Source organism: Hippoglossus hippoglossus, chromosome 20 (genome assembly GCF_009819705.1).
Source record: "Hippoglossus hippoglossus isolate fHipHip1 chromosome 20, fHipHip1.pri, whole genome shotgun sequence".
Lineage (NCBI taxonomy): Eukaryota > Metazoa > Chordata > Actinopteri > Pleuronectiformes > Pleuronectidae > Hippoglossus > Hippoglossus hippoglossus.
This window is the reverse complement of record NC_047170.1, coordinates 9,191,638-9,212,395: the sequence shown is the minus strand read 5'-3', so window position 1 is coordinate 9,212,395 and position 20,758 is coordinate 9,191,638. Positions and strand designations below refer to the sequence as shown.

General features: G+C 41.8%; 2 protein-coding genes and 2 long non-coding RNA genes across 14 annotated transcripts in view; 1 reads left to right on the top strand and 3 right to left on the bottom strand.

Moving 5' to 3' along the window:
* Positions 1–7,413, bottom strand: part of relch (RAB11 binding and LisH domain, coiled-coil and HEAT repeat containing) — a 32,213-nt gene extending 24,800 nt beyond the window's left edge. For 9 of the 10 annotated variants that reach the window (XR_004612296.1, XM_034571958.1, XM_034571957.1 and 6 more), the window contains exons 1-2: positions 6,863–7,413; positions 941–1,030 (exon numbers count right to left, since the gene is read on the bottom strand). Coding sequence is in view for 9 of the 10 variants with exons in the window: in XM_034571958.1 (XP_034427849.1) it covers positions 941–1,030; positions 6,863–7,322 (550 nt within the window). In the remaining variant the exon portion in view is untranslated. The remainder of the gene's footprint in view (positions 1–940; positions 1,031–6,862) is intronic. The other variant, XM_034571951.1, reaches the window with a different exon arrangement.
* Positions 7,405–19,936, top strand: pign (phosphatidylinositol glycan anchor biosynthesis, class N). Of its 2 annotated transcripts, XM_034571962.1 has the most exons (30): positions 7,405–8,101; positions 8,952–9,200; positions 9,380–9,501; positions 9,621–9,719; positions 9,936–10,042; positions 10,217–10,341; positions 10,504–10,634; positions 10,751–10,870; positions 11,124–11,164; positions 11,297–11,356; positions 11,525–11,617; positions 11,766–11,821; positions 12,302–12,380; positions 12,616–12,798; positions 12,915–13,054; positions 13,137–13,236; positions 13,363–13,455; positions 14,178–14,269; positions 14,946–15,051; positions 15,155–15,263; positions 15,887–15,989; positions 16,082–16,184; positions 16,400–16,486; positions 16,654–16,709; positions 17,187–17,262; positions 17,850–17,923; positions 18,202–18,244; positions 18,698–18,750; positions 18,893–19,052; positions 19,203–19,936. In XM_034571962.1, the coding sequence occupies exons 2-29, from the start codon at positions 8,974–8,976 to the stop codon at positions 19,014–19,016; spliced, it is 2,802 nt and encodes a 933-aa protein (XP_034427853.1). In that variant the 5' UTR covers positions 7,405–8,101; positions 8,952–8,973; the 3' UTR covers positions 19,017–19,052; positions 19,203–19,936. The 2 variants fall into 2 exon arrangements, with proteins under 2 accessions (XP_034427853.1, XP_034427851.1); XM_034571960.1 differs by lacking the exon at positions 7,405–8,101 and having other exon boundaries at positions 8,160–9,200; positions 18,893–19,035; positions 19,186–19,936.
* LOC117753704 lies at positions 8,890–11,106 on the bottom strand. The gene is made up of 3 exons (XR_004612297.1): positions 10,729–11,106; positions 10,511–10,629; positions 8,890–9,521 (listed from the first exon to the last, which is right to left on the bottom strand). It is a non-coding gene; the product is annotated as an uncharacterized LOC117753704 (long non-coding RNA).
* LOC117753705 lies at positions 12,711–14,280 on the bottom strand. Its single transcript, XR_004612298.1, has 3 exons — positions 14,147–14,280; positions 13,348–13,480; positions 12,711–12,847 (listed from the first exon to the last, which is right to left on the bottom strand). It is a non-coding gene; the product is annotated as an uncharacterized LOC117753705 (long non-coding RNA).
* Positions 19,937–20,758: the final 822 nt, after the last annotated feature.

The window sequence follows — 20,758 nt, the reverse complement described above, 5'->3', positions numbered from 1 at the left end:
TTAACAAATCAGAAAATGTCATTCTTTCACAGTAGTGTTGTGTCTGCAAACATAGAAAAATATGATGACCAAAATATGTCAGAGTTTGAAGACTTTTCTGCGAAAATGTGCCCTAAATTAATTCTGCAGTTATGGATCAGGGCTTCACGATTCACCGACCGAATGTGAGGATGACTACAGAAAGCTGGGGATGGATAATGTTAACCACTGTACCACGGCTAAAAAAGTCATGTTTTCATGTTGGCGAGTATAAAATACAAAGATGAAAACAAGAGGCAGACTAAGTTGATATAGTATGAATTGGCCCTGCACTTTCTCTTCTGCATTAAATTTAAAATAAAAAGGTTTAGACGTGTATTTTTTGTTTCACACTCACATGCTGCTTGTGACTGAGCGGCTGCTCTTAAAGCCACAGTGTGACAAGGCTCCATCAGTGTCAGACGCAAGTGTTCGTGTATTTGACAAGAACTATCTAACGGTGAGTCACGACAAGGCCACAGGTGGGGAGGCGGCGTGATATCAACCGATGCTGAGACAGATCCTGTGACCAAAAATCCAGAGACCGACTCAACATGGCGACAGACGAGGACGCCGCAGACACGTTTAAGAAAAGAATCACACCGCATGTTTGGAGATTGTGATTAAAAAACCCACATTTTAAAAACACGAATAACTTTGTCTCTACCTGTCAACAAAACATTATACAGAATATGACAAATTTAACTATATTGTGTATTCTGACATCAAATGTATGCTCAGTATTTTGTCATTTTAAACACATATAAAATTTGATAGCTTGGATTACATTGACATTATTGCAGCCCGTTTGATTTCTGTGATACCCTCACATTCTGTAGTCCTCTCTTTCCTCCATTTTTGATTTCCCGAACGTAAATCGGGTCGCTCCGATCCTTAGTCTCGACTGTACGGTTCATTTTACCTGCGACTCGCTCGTCCGACTCACGGTTGCCATCGTCTGAGTATCGTGCAAAGTCCAAGGAGTCCAAGGTGCTGATGCTGCCCGCTCGATCTGCACAGAAACACAGAGACGGCAGTGAGATGAGAATATAACAACATAATCACATGGTTAGATGAATCCACTGACGAGCAGCACACATACACTTAGACTAAAAAGGTAGTCAAATTATTCCTTAGAAATATTGTTTTTAAGCACATCACTAGGTCCCCATTGTGAAACATGGAAAAATAAAACAATTATCAATTTCCAAACTAACACCACCAAACAACAGCCTTACTACTGGATTGCCAAAAGTGCTGTTCCCCTGAAGAAAAGATAAGCTGACACACAAGCACACTCATGATCCTGTTTCACTGAGCTAGACCGGCCTGGTAGCTTGGCCGAAGGTGTTAGCTTTCCTTCCACTGCAAAAAACTAGTGCGAGATTGGCTTGTTTGTTCTCTGATATCAAGACAATGAAAGGTCAAGCCAAACGCAGCGTGTGGTGTGGTGTTGTTAGCCTTAAAGCCACGGCAAAGCAAAAGAGTGTGAATAATGAAGCTGACAATCAAACTCTCTCCTTACCTGACAAAATCATTGCTGGTGCAGACATTGATTACATCACTAGGTATTTAACCTAGAGACCACAGGTTTTTTCATATTAGAGACCTTGATTATTTCCTGGTTTTGTCTGTATGATAGAACAAATGAGGCTGTTCTTGGAGTTAATTATTACTTGGGATGGAAAAAGAGAAACTTATAGGAGGACGCCAGAAGAACAGGTCCTCACAACTTGAAAGGGCTGTCTGAGAGTGAAGACAGTTTCAGAGTTAAAGGTAGAACCACGTGTAGGAATGATTTTTTTGTCAATGTGTGACAGTCAACCACAAAGACCCCAACATACATGTACGTGTAGCATCTTTAAATGTCTGACCATGTGGCTCAGCAAGAAACACAGACAATCAGGGTTGTGACAGTGCAGTGACGGTTTCATTAGTCGCAAGTGTCATTGTTCTGTTATGATAACGTCAGGTTAATCCCTCTTCCTGCAGCTTCCAGCTGCTATTCCTGTTGATGAACGAGCAGATAGTTCCAATCTATTTGGGGAATCAGTGGATAAAAGTGTGCGTGTGCAAAAGAGAAACAACCTGTAATTCCACAATGTGCAGGAGCATGCTCAGATGTCTTTTCTGCCTAATCTAAAAACAAGTATTTCTTCCTCCCTGGCCTTTCAGCTCTGTGCCTGTGGTGTGAATTGTCAGAAGTGTGCTGGATCTGACTGTTCAGACTGTCACCTCTTCACTGCACTCCTGCCAGGCAGGTTGTGCTACACACACGCACAAACACACACACATCCATGCAGTGTCTCTCTCCCTCCCACTCTCTCTTTGCTCTTGAGTGCAGGAGTGTAACCACCTCACATTGAATCACTTGTTACAAACAAACCTCATCATTGTGCTTCTTTATCTCTGATAGGTTGTGATTTTAAATAAAATCTCAGAAAGGAAGACCAGGGCTTTCAAGGATAAAACTAGTAAAGTCTGACACACAGAGGGAGGTTGTCCTGCTTTGATGTGTAGAAAAAAACAAAGCAGACAAATTGGAGGAGGAGAAAGAGGTGGAAGAGTTCAGACAGGGCTAAGAGATACGTTTAAAAAAAGGCCTGACACATATGCAGACATTAATGAATGGATGTATGGTTGGGAGTTGTCCAACTTATTATCGTTTTAAATGGAGGGGATGTGGATGGTTGGGCAGGACTGTCAGCAGCTGTAGAATGCAGCTACGCAAGTGTCATGCAACAATAAGGCCCTAATTATCAAGTGATGCACATGCAGACTAATTACATAATAAGCCCAGGATATAAAACAAGCATAAATCATCTGATACCTGGTTCAACATTTAAAATAAGCATTCATTTCATACATGTGGGAAACAATAGGTCAGGAATGAACTGGTCCATATATATTATTACTGTTAATAACAGTTATTTAGCATAATGCTCATCACAAAACTGTACCATAGTTGCTGTGCTCATTAGTACCAGTGCCAATCAAACACACAATAATAACCATGTTATGATGTGCACCACTGCACATCCACAAAAACTCTAATGTGCACATGCACAGAACCACCTGCATTTGCAGACGCACACACTTTAAATAGGCACGATTATGAGCAAGCAGCCGGTCAGAGCCGGTCCAGAACTGCATGGCGGCTGGCCAACAGACCAACATTATCATTAATCACCTTCTCACACAGTGCTCACCCCCTACCGTGCACAGAGGACACGGTGGAGAGGCATGATGAAGTGAGAAACATAGAAAAGGATGGGCCAGCTTAGTTGCAGAGTTATTAAGGGAGAGGTACAAATAGTAGGATGGTTTCTAACGGCTGACAGTGACCACAATGTTTGCTGTTATGTGGCTGACCTGGATTGCCACAATGCCAAAGTTACAGATATGAAACTGGGCAGCACATGAATAATGGTGTCAAACAAGCTCACCGATATATTATCATGTGAAGCTGCTATTTGACCTATCTGAAGTAGAACATGGTAGATATGTGTCCTGAGATTATGTAGCCATTTCCCCAAATAATGCCTTACATGGCAAACCATGCATACTTCTTAGCTTTGGCAGCTCAGTGGTGAAACAATTTCAGTGACTTGCACACTACACTCCAAGTCCTCCACATCACATGAGCAAATAGCTACCTGACCGGCCAATGAGAGGTGGCGGGAGGGTCGTTCATGCTTCCTTGCAGCAAATTAGCAAAGTGGTGAGAGATGCCTGGCAGTGTCATGTGGCTTCGAGCAACAGCTGCAGACATAATGCAGCTTGTAACACAGTAATTATCCATATACATGCTCAGAGCTCGTGGCTAACACTGACTGGCTGTGGTGTTTATTATGATCACATCAAAGACACTGCTTATGATTTGCTTCTGTGCATAATAAGATAATACATGAGTGGATACTTTTATAATATCTAAACAGGTAGAACCGGATATCTGACTGCATAGACTGAGCACAGATCTGAGTAGCGATCGGGGGATGGTGGCAATATAGTGTCAACCAATCACGAGTCGGTCTAAGCTGTCAATCGTGACATTTCACCCCATTTTTATAGCATCAAAAAACTAAATGAAACCAAACTAGCAAATTAGCACGTGAACGTGTGCTTTGACTTTTTGGTTTGGTCCATGTCCCATCCACTAACATCGAGGAAGCAGGATGTATGACCTATACTTCCCGCCAACCACCGGGTGTCAATCAAGACAATTTATCGTCACTTTTGGGGACCTTTCATGTCCTCCATCTTTATATACAGGCTATGACCACGATATTTACACAGTCCGTTTAATCACCAACTGCACCAGGCATCCTTTCAAAACCCTCTGAGGTTATAACATTGTACAGACTGAATTTATTTTAACACCGAGTAAATGTAACGTTCCATAGTGTTAAATCCTTTAGAATCACAGTTTAATGTGGTACTATTGTTTGGAGAAAAACATGGGAAAGTGACTAAAACCCCTACTTGCTCTGTCACCAACAGAAGACATAGGATATTCTATCGGTATCCCTTCCTCCTCATAAACTACTTAACTGTATCTAAATGTTGCAGCGCAACCGTGGAATCCTGCCCTTCAAGCTTCGAACATGAGGAAACAGATCAGTCCCGTGATCACATGACCAGACTATCATATTGGGAAGAAAAGTAACATGGCCTTGGGCCGAGTCTACTGCTTTCTATCACATCAACTCTTTATTTCTGTCTGCATATGGCATATCTGAGTTATCAGCTTCCTCCAGGACTTTATACTTGAACCTCTGCTCTCATCCAAAGCCAGTGAGAGTGTGATTTCCGTTTCTCCATGACCTTACTGTCAGTTTCACAACAGGAGTGCTGTAAAGCCCTGTCATGCTTTTCAAAGACGTCATCGTTAAACATTTATTCTGTTACCTTGCTCCAAATTACTGAGGGTTTGTTTGTTGGATAATGCAGCCGCGGGACTACTACACTGCTTTGCTGTTTACACACAGAGCTCACACATGAGAGTGTGTGCTGCTGTAGTCAAGCAGAAAGCCTGTTTGCCTTATTCTACTGGGTGAGGTTCATACTGACAGACAATGGATGCAGTGAATCTGACAGGTTGCTGCTGGAGCTAGCCTCAGGCCAGTTGCCTCGACCCACACTTGGGACTACACAGCAATCTCCTGAGCCATTAGGCGATTGTCCAGTGCTACTGCATCTCAATGAGGGAGGAAAAATCTAATGTGAATAAAACCCCATCCTCTGCTTCTCCTGCATAAACAAGCCCCCTGCATCACACTGACTCTGCCCCCCCCCCGCACATAACTTATAACTTATATATTGTTGGCACTATCCGGAACCAATCACTGCACCTTAGCACCGCACGTGCCTATTGTTTTTTCTGTATATATTGTTGTTTTATGTCCGATTTGTTGTTATGTCCAAAGGCACCAACCACACCAAGGCAATTTCCTGTATATGTAAATATACTTGGCAATAAAAAGAATTCTGATTCTGATTCTGATAAACTGTGTAGCTCTCTCAGGTGCTTATACAGTGACAAATCATCATTTTGACTTGTTGCTCAGCCTGCAATTCAATTAATGAATATAAATGTCAACTGATGCAACACTGAACGGAGCTACTCGTCAATTCAAAATGCTGATTTGAATCCTGAAATAGGTGAGAGTGAATTCTGAGCAAAATGATCGCGCCTATCTCCTGACAACTGTGCCAGGAGACATGTCACAGCACAGCACATACCACTGTCAGTTTTGCGAAATACTAAAAGACATATTTATTTTCTCGTTTAGAAAAACCAGACACCTTGTTTTTCCAGAGGCAATTTAAAAAGGAGGGCGACTGTACGCTTTTGTATATAGATTAACAGTTAAATTGATTGACAGCCTTTAGTGTTTCCTGCTTGTGTGTTTAAAAGACGGGGTGGATGTGCCAGCATCCATCCAATTTGGATCAGACATCCTTCTCTTCCTTACTCTCCTGGACCTAAGATACATTATATTAATGAGCCAGAGCCAATCGCTGCATAGGTGCATAACAAGCGACTCGGTCATTTCCATTAAAATCTCCACTCATAGAGAGTGTCCAGTATTAAAGAAATGTGCAGACAAAGCACATTATAAAATCACATATTATTCTCCAACACTGCATTCCTGTAATGCAAAGCTGCTGTGCTTTTAGTTTAGTTGAGTGCAGTGCTACTACTCCTGCAGACTTCATTTGAGGCATGGGATGTCACCATGGTTACCATTTGCATGCCATGTTTGCATATTGGTCCTGACGCTGTTTATCCACCACATTTCGCTGCCAGTTCTTCCATACTGGCAGTAATGGAAGTGGAAGGGGAGGCTACCAGTTGTGCATCCTTGACACCGCAAACCAAAAACAATTACTCATCTCCCCGACCCTGGACACAAAGCCTCCTCTTTTTGTTTTGTATCTCTCTCTGACCTTTAGTGTAACTGATCCTGACCTTTGACCTCCGTGTTGCCTAAAGAAACCTGTTTGTTCCACCAGGGGCTGGATTACAGCGGGTTGATCACTTATAGGCCCGACACAGTATCAGGAATCCCTCTTCACAATTCATTTTCTGTCAGATACTGAACACTGTGGTGGAGCCTCATCAGATTTCCTAGATGCTCTAGTTTGTGTCAGACAACACATCAGACCCACAGAACCCGCTTGTTGGCTCTCAACCCTGCTCCACCAGGAGGACAGGTCCAGGATGACAGGTGCGGGAGGCGGGTAGCTCACGATCGACTGGCTTTCCACATCCAATGTTTTTACGCTAATGTTAGCTAGCTAGTGGGGTTAAATGGGGAGCTAGCTGACAGCGGGTACTTACTCAGTGGTCCCCCGGGTCCGAGGCACTGGTCCTTGGCGGGCGGTGTGCCGCTCTGTCGCTCGAAGTTGCCGGGGTTGGAGAAATAATCCCTCAGCCTCGGGAGCTCCCTGCCCCCCTCCAGGAGCTCGGTGTGAAGCTCCAGGGCCGTGAGGATGTACTGGTCCCGCAACAGCTGAGCGGCGATGACATCCACCGACACCCGCGTCTCGGCGCTGCCCGCCATCGCGGAGCTCGCCGCGGCCGACAGCGAGATGCCCTCGCCGCTGGGGCTCGTTCGGTTGCTAGACAGCAGCAGCGTCGGGGGTTCGGCGTCCGCGGGCGGGGAGAAAGGGTTGCCAGGCGTCGGCGGCGGCCCCGGAGCTCCGTCGCTCGGGCTCCTCGCTGTGTTGACCGTCTCATTCGGGCGCCGCTCAGCCTCATCCTCCGAGTCGCTGAGATTAAACGGGTTGACCGACGCCATCTTTTGTGCACGATAAAGATTTCCAGCAGCCTGGAAGCCAGCTAGGCTAATCGGAACCGCTTCTTCCTGAATGGAGCTGCAGCTAGCTGGGCTTTGGTTGGTAGATTTGACAAGAGGAAAAGAATACACGGCGACGATTGGTCAGCTTCCGAGCACGTTACGCTCGAATCCCGCCTCTTTGACGGGACTCGGGAAAATGATTGGATACTGGAGACAGAAGGGAAAACTGGGCAGGGCCCGGTTGACAACACGCAGAGTGAGGCAGCCGATGTGTCAAAGAACCGCAACATGTGGAAATAACATTTTAGTCTTCTCCTTCACTGTGACACAAATACTCACATCGCACAAATCAAAGCATCAACATGACAATAGAGGCCATTTCATTTATAAGAAAGCTCGCTTGGGTGATACATATTTAAACTACATTACCCACAATTCCGCGGCGGGGTTCAAAGGTCAACGTCAGTCACAACAAGGAAGTGGACGCTCGTGGCTCCTGTGTTTCTTGCAGTAATCTTCTTAAAAGAAGGACACTTGGTTTAGTAAACGCTCGCACGTACAGCTTACGTTGATCCGTTTGACCACAGCAGCAGCAGCGACAGCCTGTCGGGTTCTCCGTGTCTGTAATTGGGGATTTACGACGATAAAATGGAAGTTGAATCAGTGTGTTGAAAGGGGAATAGGTGAAATGGAAGTAGAGTATTCTGCTCATCCATTCATTCGTTAACGAGACGGTATCCTCCGGTTGTGTGGTGGGATTCCGCTGACGTTACGAACAGGTAAGACTCGTTTCATGGCCTGTTTCACTGAGTCACGTCTGTCAGTGTGTTGAGGCCAGTTGAAATGTAAAGAAATCAATATGTAGAAGTCGTTGTTTTTACACGTTGGCCAATGGTGACAAGTGTTTTGGCCTTTACATGGCAAATATAACTTAAGAGGTTTACATGATGCTGAACCTATGTAACACAATTCACCAAAGATCAGACAAAAACAATACACACAAAAATCAACTCAACACTTAAATCACCCTAAACTATACAAAATCAGACTGATACATGTATCATCACACAGGCACAACAACCTAATTAGCTAGCGTATGAAAAAGGAAATGAGTAAACACACAAAATAAATGAATAAATAGATAAATGAAATTGCTTCAAGTAATTTCCTGAGAACATATCCTTCCAAACTGAAGTAAGGTTTAATAAACCTTCTAAATTGATAAATGCTTCTTTTTTTTTAAACAAACAAAAGAATGAAGTTAATTAAGTAACTGTCTGTTTCTGAAACATCTCCAAATACCACAGAAAACGAATTCAGGTTTGAAACATAATGTCTTCAAATTGCTTATATCAGAAAAGATGTACGTGATTCCATAAAACAAAAATGACACTAAATACAGTTTTTAATCAAGTATTACATGTAATAACACTTAAGGATCTAGAGATTAGATAGAATTCATAAATGATGCTGAGCCTTTATGACTAATTCTCTCTTTTTGTTAATGTTAGACTGTATAACTGAGTTAGTATACATATTTACCTCAATCATTTTTTATTTGTTTATATTTCTCATGTTGTTTCACCTCCAGACACATGACATCCTTCCTCTTTCTTCCTCCATCTTCAGGTTGTTCTGCACAACCGGCAAAATGAGGATGATCACCTTCTTCCTGGTTGGACTGACGGTCCACGTGGTCTTCTTTATTTCTATCTTCGACATCTACTTCACCTCCCCCCTGGTCCACGGCATGACGCCCCAGGCTATACCACTGGCACCGCCCGCCTCCAGACTGGTGTTAGTGGTGGCCGATGGCCTCCGAGCAGACAGTCTCTTCACCTTACTCCCCAATGGCTCAACCAGGGCCCCGTTCCTGAGGTGGGGAAACTAATGCCAAAAAATATCTGTATATGTGTTTAATTAGTCCATTCCTATAAGCAGTATATATATTTGCAAAAAGTGTGTGTGTTGCTGGCATACTGGGTCTTTTCTCATAGTTTGTGCACAAATCCTAAGTAACTGGTGTGTGTGTGTGCATGTGTGTTTCCTAATATCAGGAGTGTGATGGAGGAGACAGGCACCTGGGGTGTGTCACACACGCGTGTGCCCACTGAGTCTCGGCCTGGTCACGTTGCTCTCATCGCTGGCTTCTATGAGGATGTTAGTGCTGTTGCTAAAGGTAAGTCCACATGTGTGTTTCTGAGTCCAATACAGAAAGAAAAAAATCAATGAGAAAGGTTAATGGTGGGAGTGTTTTGCTCACAAGCTGTGTATGTGTGTGTGTTTCTATTTGTTCAGGCTGGAAGGAGAATCCTGTTGAGTTTGACTCTGTGTTTAATGAGAGCAGGCACACCTGGTGCTGGGGCAGCCCTGATATTCTGCCTATGTTTGCCAAAGGTACAAAAGCACAGCACACACACAAACACACACACGCATGCACACAAAAGCCTAATCAATATTAACTAAAGATCATAGATTAAAATCAAACTTAGAAACACATTTTTGCAGGTACAGTAAGTAACATGAGCGTAAACAATAAAAAATATAATTTTTGATATTCAGGAACAAAATAATCCCTCTAATGAATCCCGTGTTCTTACATCCGTCTCCCAGGGGCCAGTGGAGACCATGTGCACACCTACACGTACCCAGCAGCGGAGGAGGACTTTGCCTCCACTGATGCCTCCAGGCTTGACACTTGGGTGTTCACTCAAGTCAAAGTATGGTAGTGCAAATACTACTGATAGTGATGAATAATTAACATTCTAAGTAATAACTTATAATAGGTCTGTTGTCTAAAGAGGGAAACAATCCCAGACAGATCTCTGTAGTGGGGATTTCCTCATCGCTCTCTTGAATAAATCTGATTTATTTGTCTTTCTTCCGCTCAACAGTCGTTCTTTCAGTCGGCAAAGTCTAACTCAAGTCTGAGGGCCAGTGTGCTGGAGGATAAGAACGTCTTCTTCCTGCATCTGCTGGGCATCGACACAAACGGCCACGCTCACAGACCAATGTCGAAGTATGGGACACACGTTTTTCAGATTTCTTGTTGCAGTTCCTATTCAATTTGATTGCACTCTACATTATTACAATTTAAATAACATATTCCTCCAAAGCAGCATTTAATTCAGCAGTCGGATCGGATGTCTCTTGTGTATTTATACGTATGCTGTGTCTTTAGGGAGTACCTGGACAACATTGGTTTAGTTGACACTGGTGTAGCTGAGCTGGTGTCCATAGTGGAAGAATTCTTTGGTTATGATGGCAGAACAGCCTACGTGTTCACCTCTGATCATGGCATGACAAACTGGGGTGAGAAAAAAAAACAATGACAGAGCTGTTAATCAGCATCGGAGTGAATTCCTTCGACTCTACACAGCATTTGTTGAAGTGTGTGGATGTTTACATTTGTGTGTGTTTTCCTGCAGGTTCTCACGGTGCAGGGCATCCCTCTGAGACGCTCACCCCTCTAGTGGTGTGGGGAGCTGGAGTTCAAAGGGCTCTTAGAGTCACTGAACCCCAACTCTATGACGATGGATACCTACAAGGTGCTAAACCCATGCACCCTGATCACATCTTCTTAACTGAAATGTCTCTCAAACAGTTTTAAAGCTGTTTTTAGGACCCACCTAGGACACCCACTTAGAGCAATTATTTCTGTGCAGTTTAGAACATAGGACAAGATGGTGAATATCACTTGTAAGGCAGAGTAACTTTTTGGATTTTGGAAAAATGTATTATGCTATTTACTTTACTTGATTTTTATTCTTTCCTGTTTCTATTCTCCTCTGTTTCTCTCAGATTGGAAACTGGAGCACCTCCACAGGGCGGACGTCAGTCAGGTAAGACCCGTGGCCTAGCACGACAGTGACAGGAATCAGTGTCACTACATTTACCGTGTATGAAAGCAGTGATACAACTGAAGGACAGAGGGCGAAGTGAAATCTTTTACATTGTTTGTTTGATTTCTGCAGGCTGACATTGCTCCCCTCATGGCTTCTCTCATCGGCGTGCCCTTTCCTGTCAACTCAGTTGTAAGTTTAGAGATAATTTCCCAACATTTATTTTCATAAGTACATTTAAGTGGCTGCGAAAATCAGTGCAATTGTAGAAATTCTCATTTGAGTTTATAATATTTTCTAAAAATATCATTATTCTGTTTTTATGACTTTATACTCATCTTCATGTTTGTGTCATTACAGGGTGTTTTACCTCTGCTCTACCTGAACAACAGTGACCTGTTCAAAGCAGAGAGCATGTACACTAACGCCATTCAAATACTACAGCAATTCAAGGTATGGCAGCATTCATCTCTGCTGCTACTAATGTATTATTACTATTACTATTAATATTATAACTTCTTATCTTTCAAGTTATAAATAGTGCTGAAGCACATGGAAGGTTGTTAATGGTAACTGAGTTGTATATGTATTTTTTTTCTAGATGAAAATGACCCAGAAAAAGGAGACAACCTTGTCTTTTCTCTTCACCCCATATCAGTAAGTACAATACGTTAGATAATGATCATCAGCAAGTGAGTTAAAAAAAGCTTTTTGAAGGTTTCGATTCCTTTTATAGCTTTTTACTTCCCAATGTAGCACAAACATTGTGGGTTCAGCAATGGGAAACACAATTTGGTCAACAGTCAGCACCACACCAGCCAGTCTCACCACTGCAGCGACAATTGTCACCACCTGCTTTCGGCACAAAAAAAACACGTTCAGCTGCAGAGAAAACTTACACATAAAACTTTTTAAATAAAATAAATTTACTTTTCATCACAGCGTGTTTACCAGGGGCTCGTGTCAGTCTCCGGTCACATCGAGAGTGTGGATTTAGAAATACATTTTAGTAAGAACATTAACCAGATGGCAGCTACTGAGAAATTTACATTCATGGACACATTGTGTTTAAGACGACATTTTAAATGCAATTTCACGGAGTCTGTCTTTATTGCTTTGTCTCTTTTATTTTCCCAGACAACTGACTGAGTCAAAACAAACAGAGTTCACCCACAAGGCCAGAATACTGATTCAGCTGGAGAAGTACGGAGATGCCGTGAGTATCTGCTGTCTAAACCGTGAACTCAATTATCACCAATGCTGCAGCAAACTGGAGTGTAATACAGAGCGTTTAGTATTAGAAGTTAGTCCTTATAATGTATAACTTGAAATAAATCTTAAGACCAAACTAGCTTTAGAAATACACACATAAAGTGAAATTAAACACATTTATGTCTGTTTGACACCCAAGCTCTTAACAAACTCCTCGTCCTTTCCTTGTCTCTTCTCAGATCTCTCTGTGCAAGTCTCTGATCTCCCGCTCCTTGGAGGGCCTGGTGTACTACCATACCTATGACAGGTTCTTCCTGGGCTGCAGTGTGGTGCTGGGATTTGTAGGCTGGACCTCATATGTTGTCATGGTCATCCTGAAGACTCATGCCAGCCTCCACAGACACCCCAGTCTCCTCAACCAGGTCAGGGCGCTCAATATATATAATCCCTCTGCCCTGCCGCCAAAATAAGCTTAAGGGAAACAAATGTGTCTCAGTCCCATTGTTTGGTAACGTCCCAGTGTGTGTGCATATTGCAGACTCGCAGCTATACTCTGGAGCGGCTGTGTCTGTGTGTGACAGTAGTGATCGCCGGGTTCCTGCTGATCCAAAGGAGCCCGATTACCTATTATATCTACTGCCTACTGCCAGTCCCTGTATGGTACTCTGTCCTGAAAGAGTGAGTAATACCTGTCTTTGGAGTTTTCTTTCTTTTCTCAATTTTCAAACTGAAAAATAATTGTTTTAATGATCCATTTCAGGTCTGGCACTCTGAAAGATTTGATCAAGTCGGCGCCATCTCTTCCACTGTGGAAATGTTTGGGCTATTTTGTGCTGGTGGCGTTTGGAATTGAGTTACTGGTAGGTGTCTTTGATGGTTTGTAATGTACAGCTAGATGCATATTTTCTACCTACGACATAATCTAAAATCTACAATTATCTATACACTCTGCTCTGTGGCTGACAGTTCACCTTTGCTGCCCCCAGGTGGTGAGCTTCTTCCATCGCGCCGTGCTGACTGTGGGCCTGGCTGTCCTCTCTCTCTGGCCCTTCATGTCGGGACTTTTTGGGAAGGCCAAGGTAACCATGTCAAAGATTATGGCTCCTAAGGTTCAAGAAGAAGAAGAAATTTAGGGGGGAAAAAATGTACTAGACGCTGCATGTACGCCAGGAAAAGTAATGGTATTTGAATATTTTGATTTCTATATTTGAAAAGGTGACGGAAAGTGATGCGTCATCAGGAGATGAAGTAAACATGGATCAGAATTTCCGAATTGCATAAGTCTTGACTGACGGCTGTTTAAAGGTTTAAAGGTGATAAGTCACTCCTTTCAAGGCCTAAAAATCACATTGAGAGAATTTACCTGACACAAATGTGTAATTACTTCAATATTTTATACCATTGATTTTTAACATTTGATTAATGATTCCATTTTTCTCAATCGTCTTGATTTTACAAGGGTGTTTGTATGATTTGACACTTGATCACTTCTTGCTACAGTGAGTCCTCTGTCCCGGTCCTGAAATACTTTCTCTTTAAATTCTTCTCCTCAAAAAATCAGTAGATCCATTTGTCTATGACTGCATTTTAGGTGCTGCAGCAAATTTGAGTTGATCAGCAAACCACAAAAATGATGATTCCTCACAATAATATGAAAAAAAATTAAGTCACCAAGCGATGCAGAAAATTCTAAACAAACTCCTGTTCTGACCTCCTTGCACTTATTTATCCTCAGTGAATCCTCTAATGAATTGACATGCAGCCTCTAACCATATGAACGTATTTGTCTGTCCCCATCTAGTTCCGCTCATTGAGCTGGTTTCTCGGCTGCATGTTTTTGGCTCTTTTCCCCCTGATGCCTGTTGTGGGTAGAGAGCCCAACATTCATCTGGTGTGAGTGCTTCTTGTGTTTGTTTTAGTTTATCAGAATGTGTAAAAAAACAACCTCAAAAGCCATAATCAGGTCAGTGAGAAAGATGTTTCCTCTGAATTTTAATCTTAAGTCATCAAAGAGCGATGAGTTCAGATTGTGATGAGCAATTTGGTCAAGATCGAATCTCAAAATACAAACCAATATTTACCACATCAATATACAAATCTCAAAATATTTTTTGATTTATATACACATTTCTATGTTATTTTGTCAATTTCATATTGGAATTTACTTTAAATAATTATAACTTTTATGACTTTATATAACAGAACATGACAAAATTATAATGATAAATCCAAACTTTGTTTAAAAACACAGGATTTCTGGAATAAATTGTTGTCTTCAAGCCCAATCTGAGAAATCACCAGGGTTATTTTGTCGCGACAGAAGCCATTATTCAACAACTTCAACAATTTAAACTGGGCATTCAATAACAAGCTACTTGAATATGATATGAAACATATGCATAGTTCACTTTTAAATAACTACTGGAAAAGCCTGATGATATTTTTTTCTCCTAAAAATCACGAAGGACTTTGATAAATGGAAGAGGCAGGAACATAGCTTCTAATTTAACCTGTGCAAAATGAAGCCATATGTTAAACTTAAAATATCATATTTTGTTTGTCTGCTCAGTACCTGTGCAGGTTTGCTCACCCTCTTCACTTCAGCCTGTTACCTCTGGTCATCGCGACAGAGAACGCCGCTGAGCTTTGGTGACAGACAGCAGTTTATTACCCAGGTAACTGCAGCACATGTCATGCTGTGTGTGTATGTGTGTGTTTGTGTGTGATCGTGTGCCTGAATTTATTTATTCTGAAGTTGTACCTGGCAAAACTCCACAGATGCTCCATGTGGCAGTGTGCTCGTACGTGCCCTCCCTCACACACTCCAGCCTGCAGCAAAAGCAGGGCCTGCCGCTTCTCAATCAGATCATCAGCTGGACCACGTTAGGTAGGTGGGGGCGTGAGCGAGCGCAACATGAGGACATGGGATTCATCCCAACTCGACACCTTCGAATTCCCTGGGGAGATGATATTTAATGTCAGATTTAGTCATATCATAATTATACATTTTATTTACAGTACACAGCACTTTTTGAGCTTAAGCACAAGGTTCTCTCCAAGTTGGAAAAGAGTCACTTTATGCTCTCTATCCCTAAAAAAGACACTGTTGTTGGGTAAAAGTGCAAACTAAGGTCTTTTTAAAGAGGATTTTCCAGGTTGCTGTGGGAAAAGCGAGTCACCATATCTGAGAGTGAATCATTTTCTAATTGTCAGTTATCTAAATTTCTTTCACATTTAAGGTTGTGGCTCACAGCAGAATTTTTGGAACACCTCAGCAATGTACCTTTTTAATTATAAAGTCTTTTTGGCACTACATGCTTTTCATCTTGCAGCTAATTATATGGCCTCTTGCATTTCTGGGCCTCACAAATGATGTACTAGAAAAATAACTACCCCCACGTTTGATATAGATATTGATTAGTTTTCGTCAGTTAAAATCTGTTTCTCATCCTGTACTGCAGCATTTGCCCTTACTGCTCTAAGACCCAGCACATACCTCTCTCTTCTCAGGATCGTCTATACTGGTTCCATTGTTGAGCTCTACTCGTCTCTTCCATCGACTCCTCAGCATATTCCTCTCTCTCACGGCCACGTACCTGCTGCTCAGCACCGGGTAAGACGTGACATTACACCTGAAGCACCAATGCAGTCGTGAAGATCAGGATTCAACTTCTATTCTAATCTGTACGCTTTCTCCAAAACTAGGTCAGAGGCCTTGTTCCTCCCCGTGTTATCTTGGCTGATGTTTGTGTGGATCAACATTGAGCAGGAAGCCATGCTTGCACAGGGTGTCTCTGGCAGGCAGGAGGTACGACCATTATGAGTTTGTTTCTGAGTTTGAAAGATTTGGTAGAGCAGTGTCAAGTTATTGTTACTTTTGTATCCTATTTATTTAGAATGCATAAAACACAGGTACAGCAACAACCACATGTAGGTTTAGTACATAAAGCTCTACGTAGTGTAGATGAGGTCTCAGATTATCATGTGATCGTGTGTGTGTGTGTGTGTGCGGTTTTCTTTCAGCTCTCCACTATTGATTTCGCCGCAAACATTGACATCGCCAAGATCCGACATCTGAAGTTGGATGACATCAGAAGATCTTATTTCTTCGTATCCACATTTGCAAAAGGGACATCAGCTAAAATCACATAAACTGGCACCAGTTTATTCTGAAGTTGTCCAACTACATCCAAATACATTTTAATTATGTAAGATAAAATAATTTAATGTTTTAATGCTTTATTTTAGCTCTTTCCTTAACCCTACGTTTTTTTCAGGTATTTTTTATAATAACAGCTTTCTTCGGCACAGGGAACATAGCCTCCATCAACAGGTATGTCTGTCTGTCTGTCTGTCTGTCTGTCTCTGTGTGTGTGTGTGTGTGTGTGTGTGTGTGTGTGTGTGTGTGTGTGTGTGTGTGTGTGTGTGTGTGTGTGTGTGTGCAAATGGCAGGAAGTTGTGTATGGGTGGGGGTATGTGGCTGGACTTGGTTTCAGTGTGGGGGGGAACTGAAAGTCTGGTATGAGTGTGCTTTCCAAAATATTAGCAATGCATCATTTGAATACAACAGAAAAAAAATCTTCTTTGAAACTCCACTACTGACTCTTAGTTCTCTTTGTATTTTTAAGACCAGCTTGTCTCTTGTGTAGATTATGCCTTTTAGTTTACATGGGCACTCTGTACTTTAAAACTCATCAAGAGATGAATCCCCTCAACATGTTGTTGTGCTCTGAATGATTAAAGATTCGGGTAACTGTAGAATCACTCTGTTGATTTGTCACTTCCTCTGTGTCTTTATTCTTTAATCCAGTTTTGACCCAGCATCCGTTTATTGTTTCCTGACTGTGTTCAACCCCTTCATCATGGGAGGACTGATGATGTGGAAGGTACCATGTTGTAAACACTTCATTTTACACTATACGCTGTGTTTCGAAATGTTTCACATTGCTTTTTTTATAAGCTCCAGAAACCGGTTTCCAATAAAGAGGGGGTGTGTCGAGCTGCTTTCAGACATGCACTGAAGCCTGGACATTTCCCTGACATGTTACAGAGGGGCTGTACGTCAGAACGCTAATGTCAGAGTCATTTTCTGTAAACCTGACAGTAAAATGTCAAGAAAATGTCAACGTGACCCCGTGTGAGGACACAGCGTGAAAATTTACACTGGCGTAGATGTAAACTTAGAAAGACAATGAGATTTGAGAACGTTTTGAGACAAGGGCCTACACCGATGTCTGGACCCAATTTTCCAGAGTCTGAAAACAGACTGTGCCTTGTCACATTCTATCCATGCATCTAGCTCGTAAAATATATATAAATATCTTTTCACTGTCCTCTCTTGTTTTGCATACATGTGTCTTGCTGCTTAATTGTGAAGTCAAATCGCCGGAAATAAACGTAGCATCATTCTCCATCAATTCAAATTCTCCAGACTTAATAATACAATCTTCAATTTCTCTCTTTCTTCTCGCAGGTGATCATTCCATTCATCATAGTAATGTGCACGTTTGAGACCATCCAAGTTGTGACACAGCTTTCGGCCAGAAGGTAACCTCTCGCTGCAGCTTGCACACAGACAGATGCAGTTAAACCGGGCAGATGTTGTCACACTGTGCACACTTTATCACATACTTTATCGAAAGCAGCTGTTTCCTTTGCAGACTGACTTCCTTGTCTGTTGTTTGTTTTCTTGTGAAGTGTGAAGTAGCTGTGTTGTCCATGCTGTACATGAAGTAAATACTTAATGTACAGGAAATGTGCTGTTTTGGACAATTTAACACAACTTGCTAATAATGCCTTCTTACCTTCTTTCCCTTCTCTTCCAGTTTGTTCCTCATAGTCCTGGTCATCTCCGACCTGATGGCTCTGGTAAGGCTTCCTCGTTGGTTGTATGCACTGTGATGTTTTCCCTCCTAACAGAAGAATCAGATTAGAATCAGATTAAAGAAAAACTATCTTTTTCTATTTCAAGAATAGAATGGAAATGTATGATTATCAAAACTAATGTTGAAATAAACGAGCGAAAGATAAGTGGAGATCTTTTTTGCATTTCAAGTATAAAGTTGAAATGTCGGCATTTTGGAGAGGCAGCCATATGTGTTCATTTTAATAACCTATTCATAAAAGTTTGATTTGAATCTTGGAATTCCACGTTTAGTCTCGACATTTTGACTTTATTCTTAAAATGCAAAAAGGAAACAAAAGTTTCTCTCTTCCATACTTTTCTCAAAAACATTTCTCCTCTCCCTCTTTGTCGCTTAAGCAGACTTGACATGAACATCAGATAAACATTAAACTTTAACTCCCTCTTCCTTTCCTCAGCACTTTTTCTTCCTGGTGCAGGACTACGGCAGCTGGTTGGACATTGGAACGAGGTGAGCTAACTGGGAAACACACGGCGTCCAGGTCTTAATTAATAACTTATCTCAGACACACACTGTCCCTCCTCTGTACTTTCACTCCCTGGTTTTTAGCACGGTGCACTTCACCATGTTCAACTCCTTTTGTCTCTTGCAGCATCAGCCACTATGTGATCGTGATGTCGATGACCATCTTCCTGATGCTGCTCAGTGTGGTTACCCACATCCTCACCTCGCAAAGACTCATCCTGTGGAGGAGACACAAGTCGCACTTCACTTGAATTAGCATTTACACACACACACACACACACACACACACACACACTCACTCACTCACTCACTCACTCACTCACTCACTCACTCACTCACTCACTCACTCACTCACTCACTCACTCACTCACTCACTCACTCACTCACTCACTCACTCACTCACTCACTCACTCACTCACTCACACACACACACACACTAATGCTGGTTACTCCAAAAGCTACATTTTTATTTTTAGATACTTTTCATTCAGCATTTGTTCCATTAAACTGGTTTGTGTACATATGATAAGAGGTATTGTTATAGGACTATTGGAGGTAGTTATTGGGCAATAGGAAGTAGTACTATATCACACTGTGTAAAACTGTTACACCACTGAAGTTTTCAATGTTAGTTAGATGCTTTTAAAGCCACTTCTCGTGACTGCAACAGGGACTTGCTTCAGGTTTTCATTCTTAGTTGAATATACTTTTTTTTCTCAAAATAAGTTTGATTGTTTATAGTTTTTTTATAGTTGTGATTTCAAGCACTAAATAATGTTAAAGTCATCTCAGACGGATCATTTTAATATAACATAGTCGAGAGCGGCCTAAGACATTTGCACAGTACTGTTTGCACTGTTAATTTTTTTTTTACACCCACTCAGTGTCTCCAGCACATTGCTTTAGCATTAATCATTGATGAACTGACTGAGACTACTTGAATATTTGACCGTGAATTATGTCTTTGCCGGGGGTGCTGATTTATGATCCACTGAGAAGGATAACTATTTAAGTCTGTAACTGCTTCCTGTAAAGCTGCCTAAATATAACCCTGTTTATAGGAAATGATGCTGTTTTAATTTATTGTGACTATGTATGGACCAATAAAACTGAAAGAGTGTAAAACAAACGGAAATGTTCATTGGCCCCATCTAAAGAAACTTGTTTTGTTTTCATATGACCAAAGAATACGCTCCCAAGGCTTATTTTCATGCTTTTAATCTTGTCAGTTTTTGAGTCACTTTGCGAACGAAACGATTTTCTTTCCGGATGCTGCTGGCAGAGGTCGACTTCACGCACCGTCCGTCACACTTTCTGATCAGTCGCTAAAACACCAATTTTCCACAGATAATCCTACTAAGTTTTTGCATGTGGTGTCATTTCTCAAGGACAGCGGCTCTCATACGCCTCCCAACCGCTGTTGTGTGTATGTGTGTGTTAGCTTATATGTTCAGTTGCCCTCTGATGCTCTCGTACACTCTCTCCTCTTTGTAAAGTCTCACTTGAGCTGTTGCTTGTTACTTCAACTGTCATTCACAGGTTATTTTATGACCACCTTCAGGCGTCATCGGATTTGCTGCAGTGAGCAGAGGATGCAAAGGTGTTTACTTTGGAGCCCATATTTTCAATCTAACCAATCAATCAAATTTTACTTGAATAGCCCATATTCGCAAATCACAATTTACCTCATAGAGCTCAACAAGGTGCAGCAACCTCTGGGCTAAACCTTCAACAAGAGTGAGGAAAAACTACCAAAAACCCCTTTTAGCAGGGAAAGAACATAGAAACCCCAGAGGGCCACAATGACGGATCTCCCCCCCAGGAGACAAGTAAAATAGACGTCCCATGTAACAGAGCACATCAACAAAATAAAAGATATTTACAAGATTCATGAGAAAAGACAGGGTCTAACATAAACGAAGAGTGGTGTCAATGTTTAAAGTGTTTAAATAAAGAAAAAGGACTAGTAATGATAATTGAATGATGGTTATAT

Coding starts and splice junctions, on each gene's coding strand:
- pign (XM_034571960.1), top strand. CDS start 8,803: ATGACTAATTCTCTCTTTTTGTTAATGTTAGACTGTATAACTGAGTTA. Junction 14,270..14,945: donor GAGCCCAACATTCATCTGGT/GTGAGTGCTTCT, acceptor TTGTCTGCTCAG/TACCTGTGCAGGTTTGCTCA. Junction 15,990..16,081: donor TACCTGCTGCTCAGCACCGG/GTAAGACGTGAC, acceptor CTCCAAAACTAG/GTCAGAGGCCTTGTTCCTCC.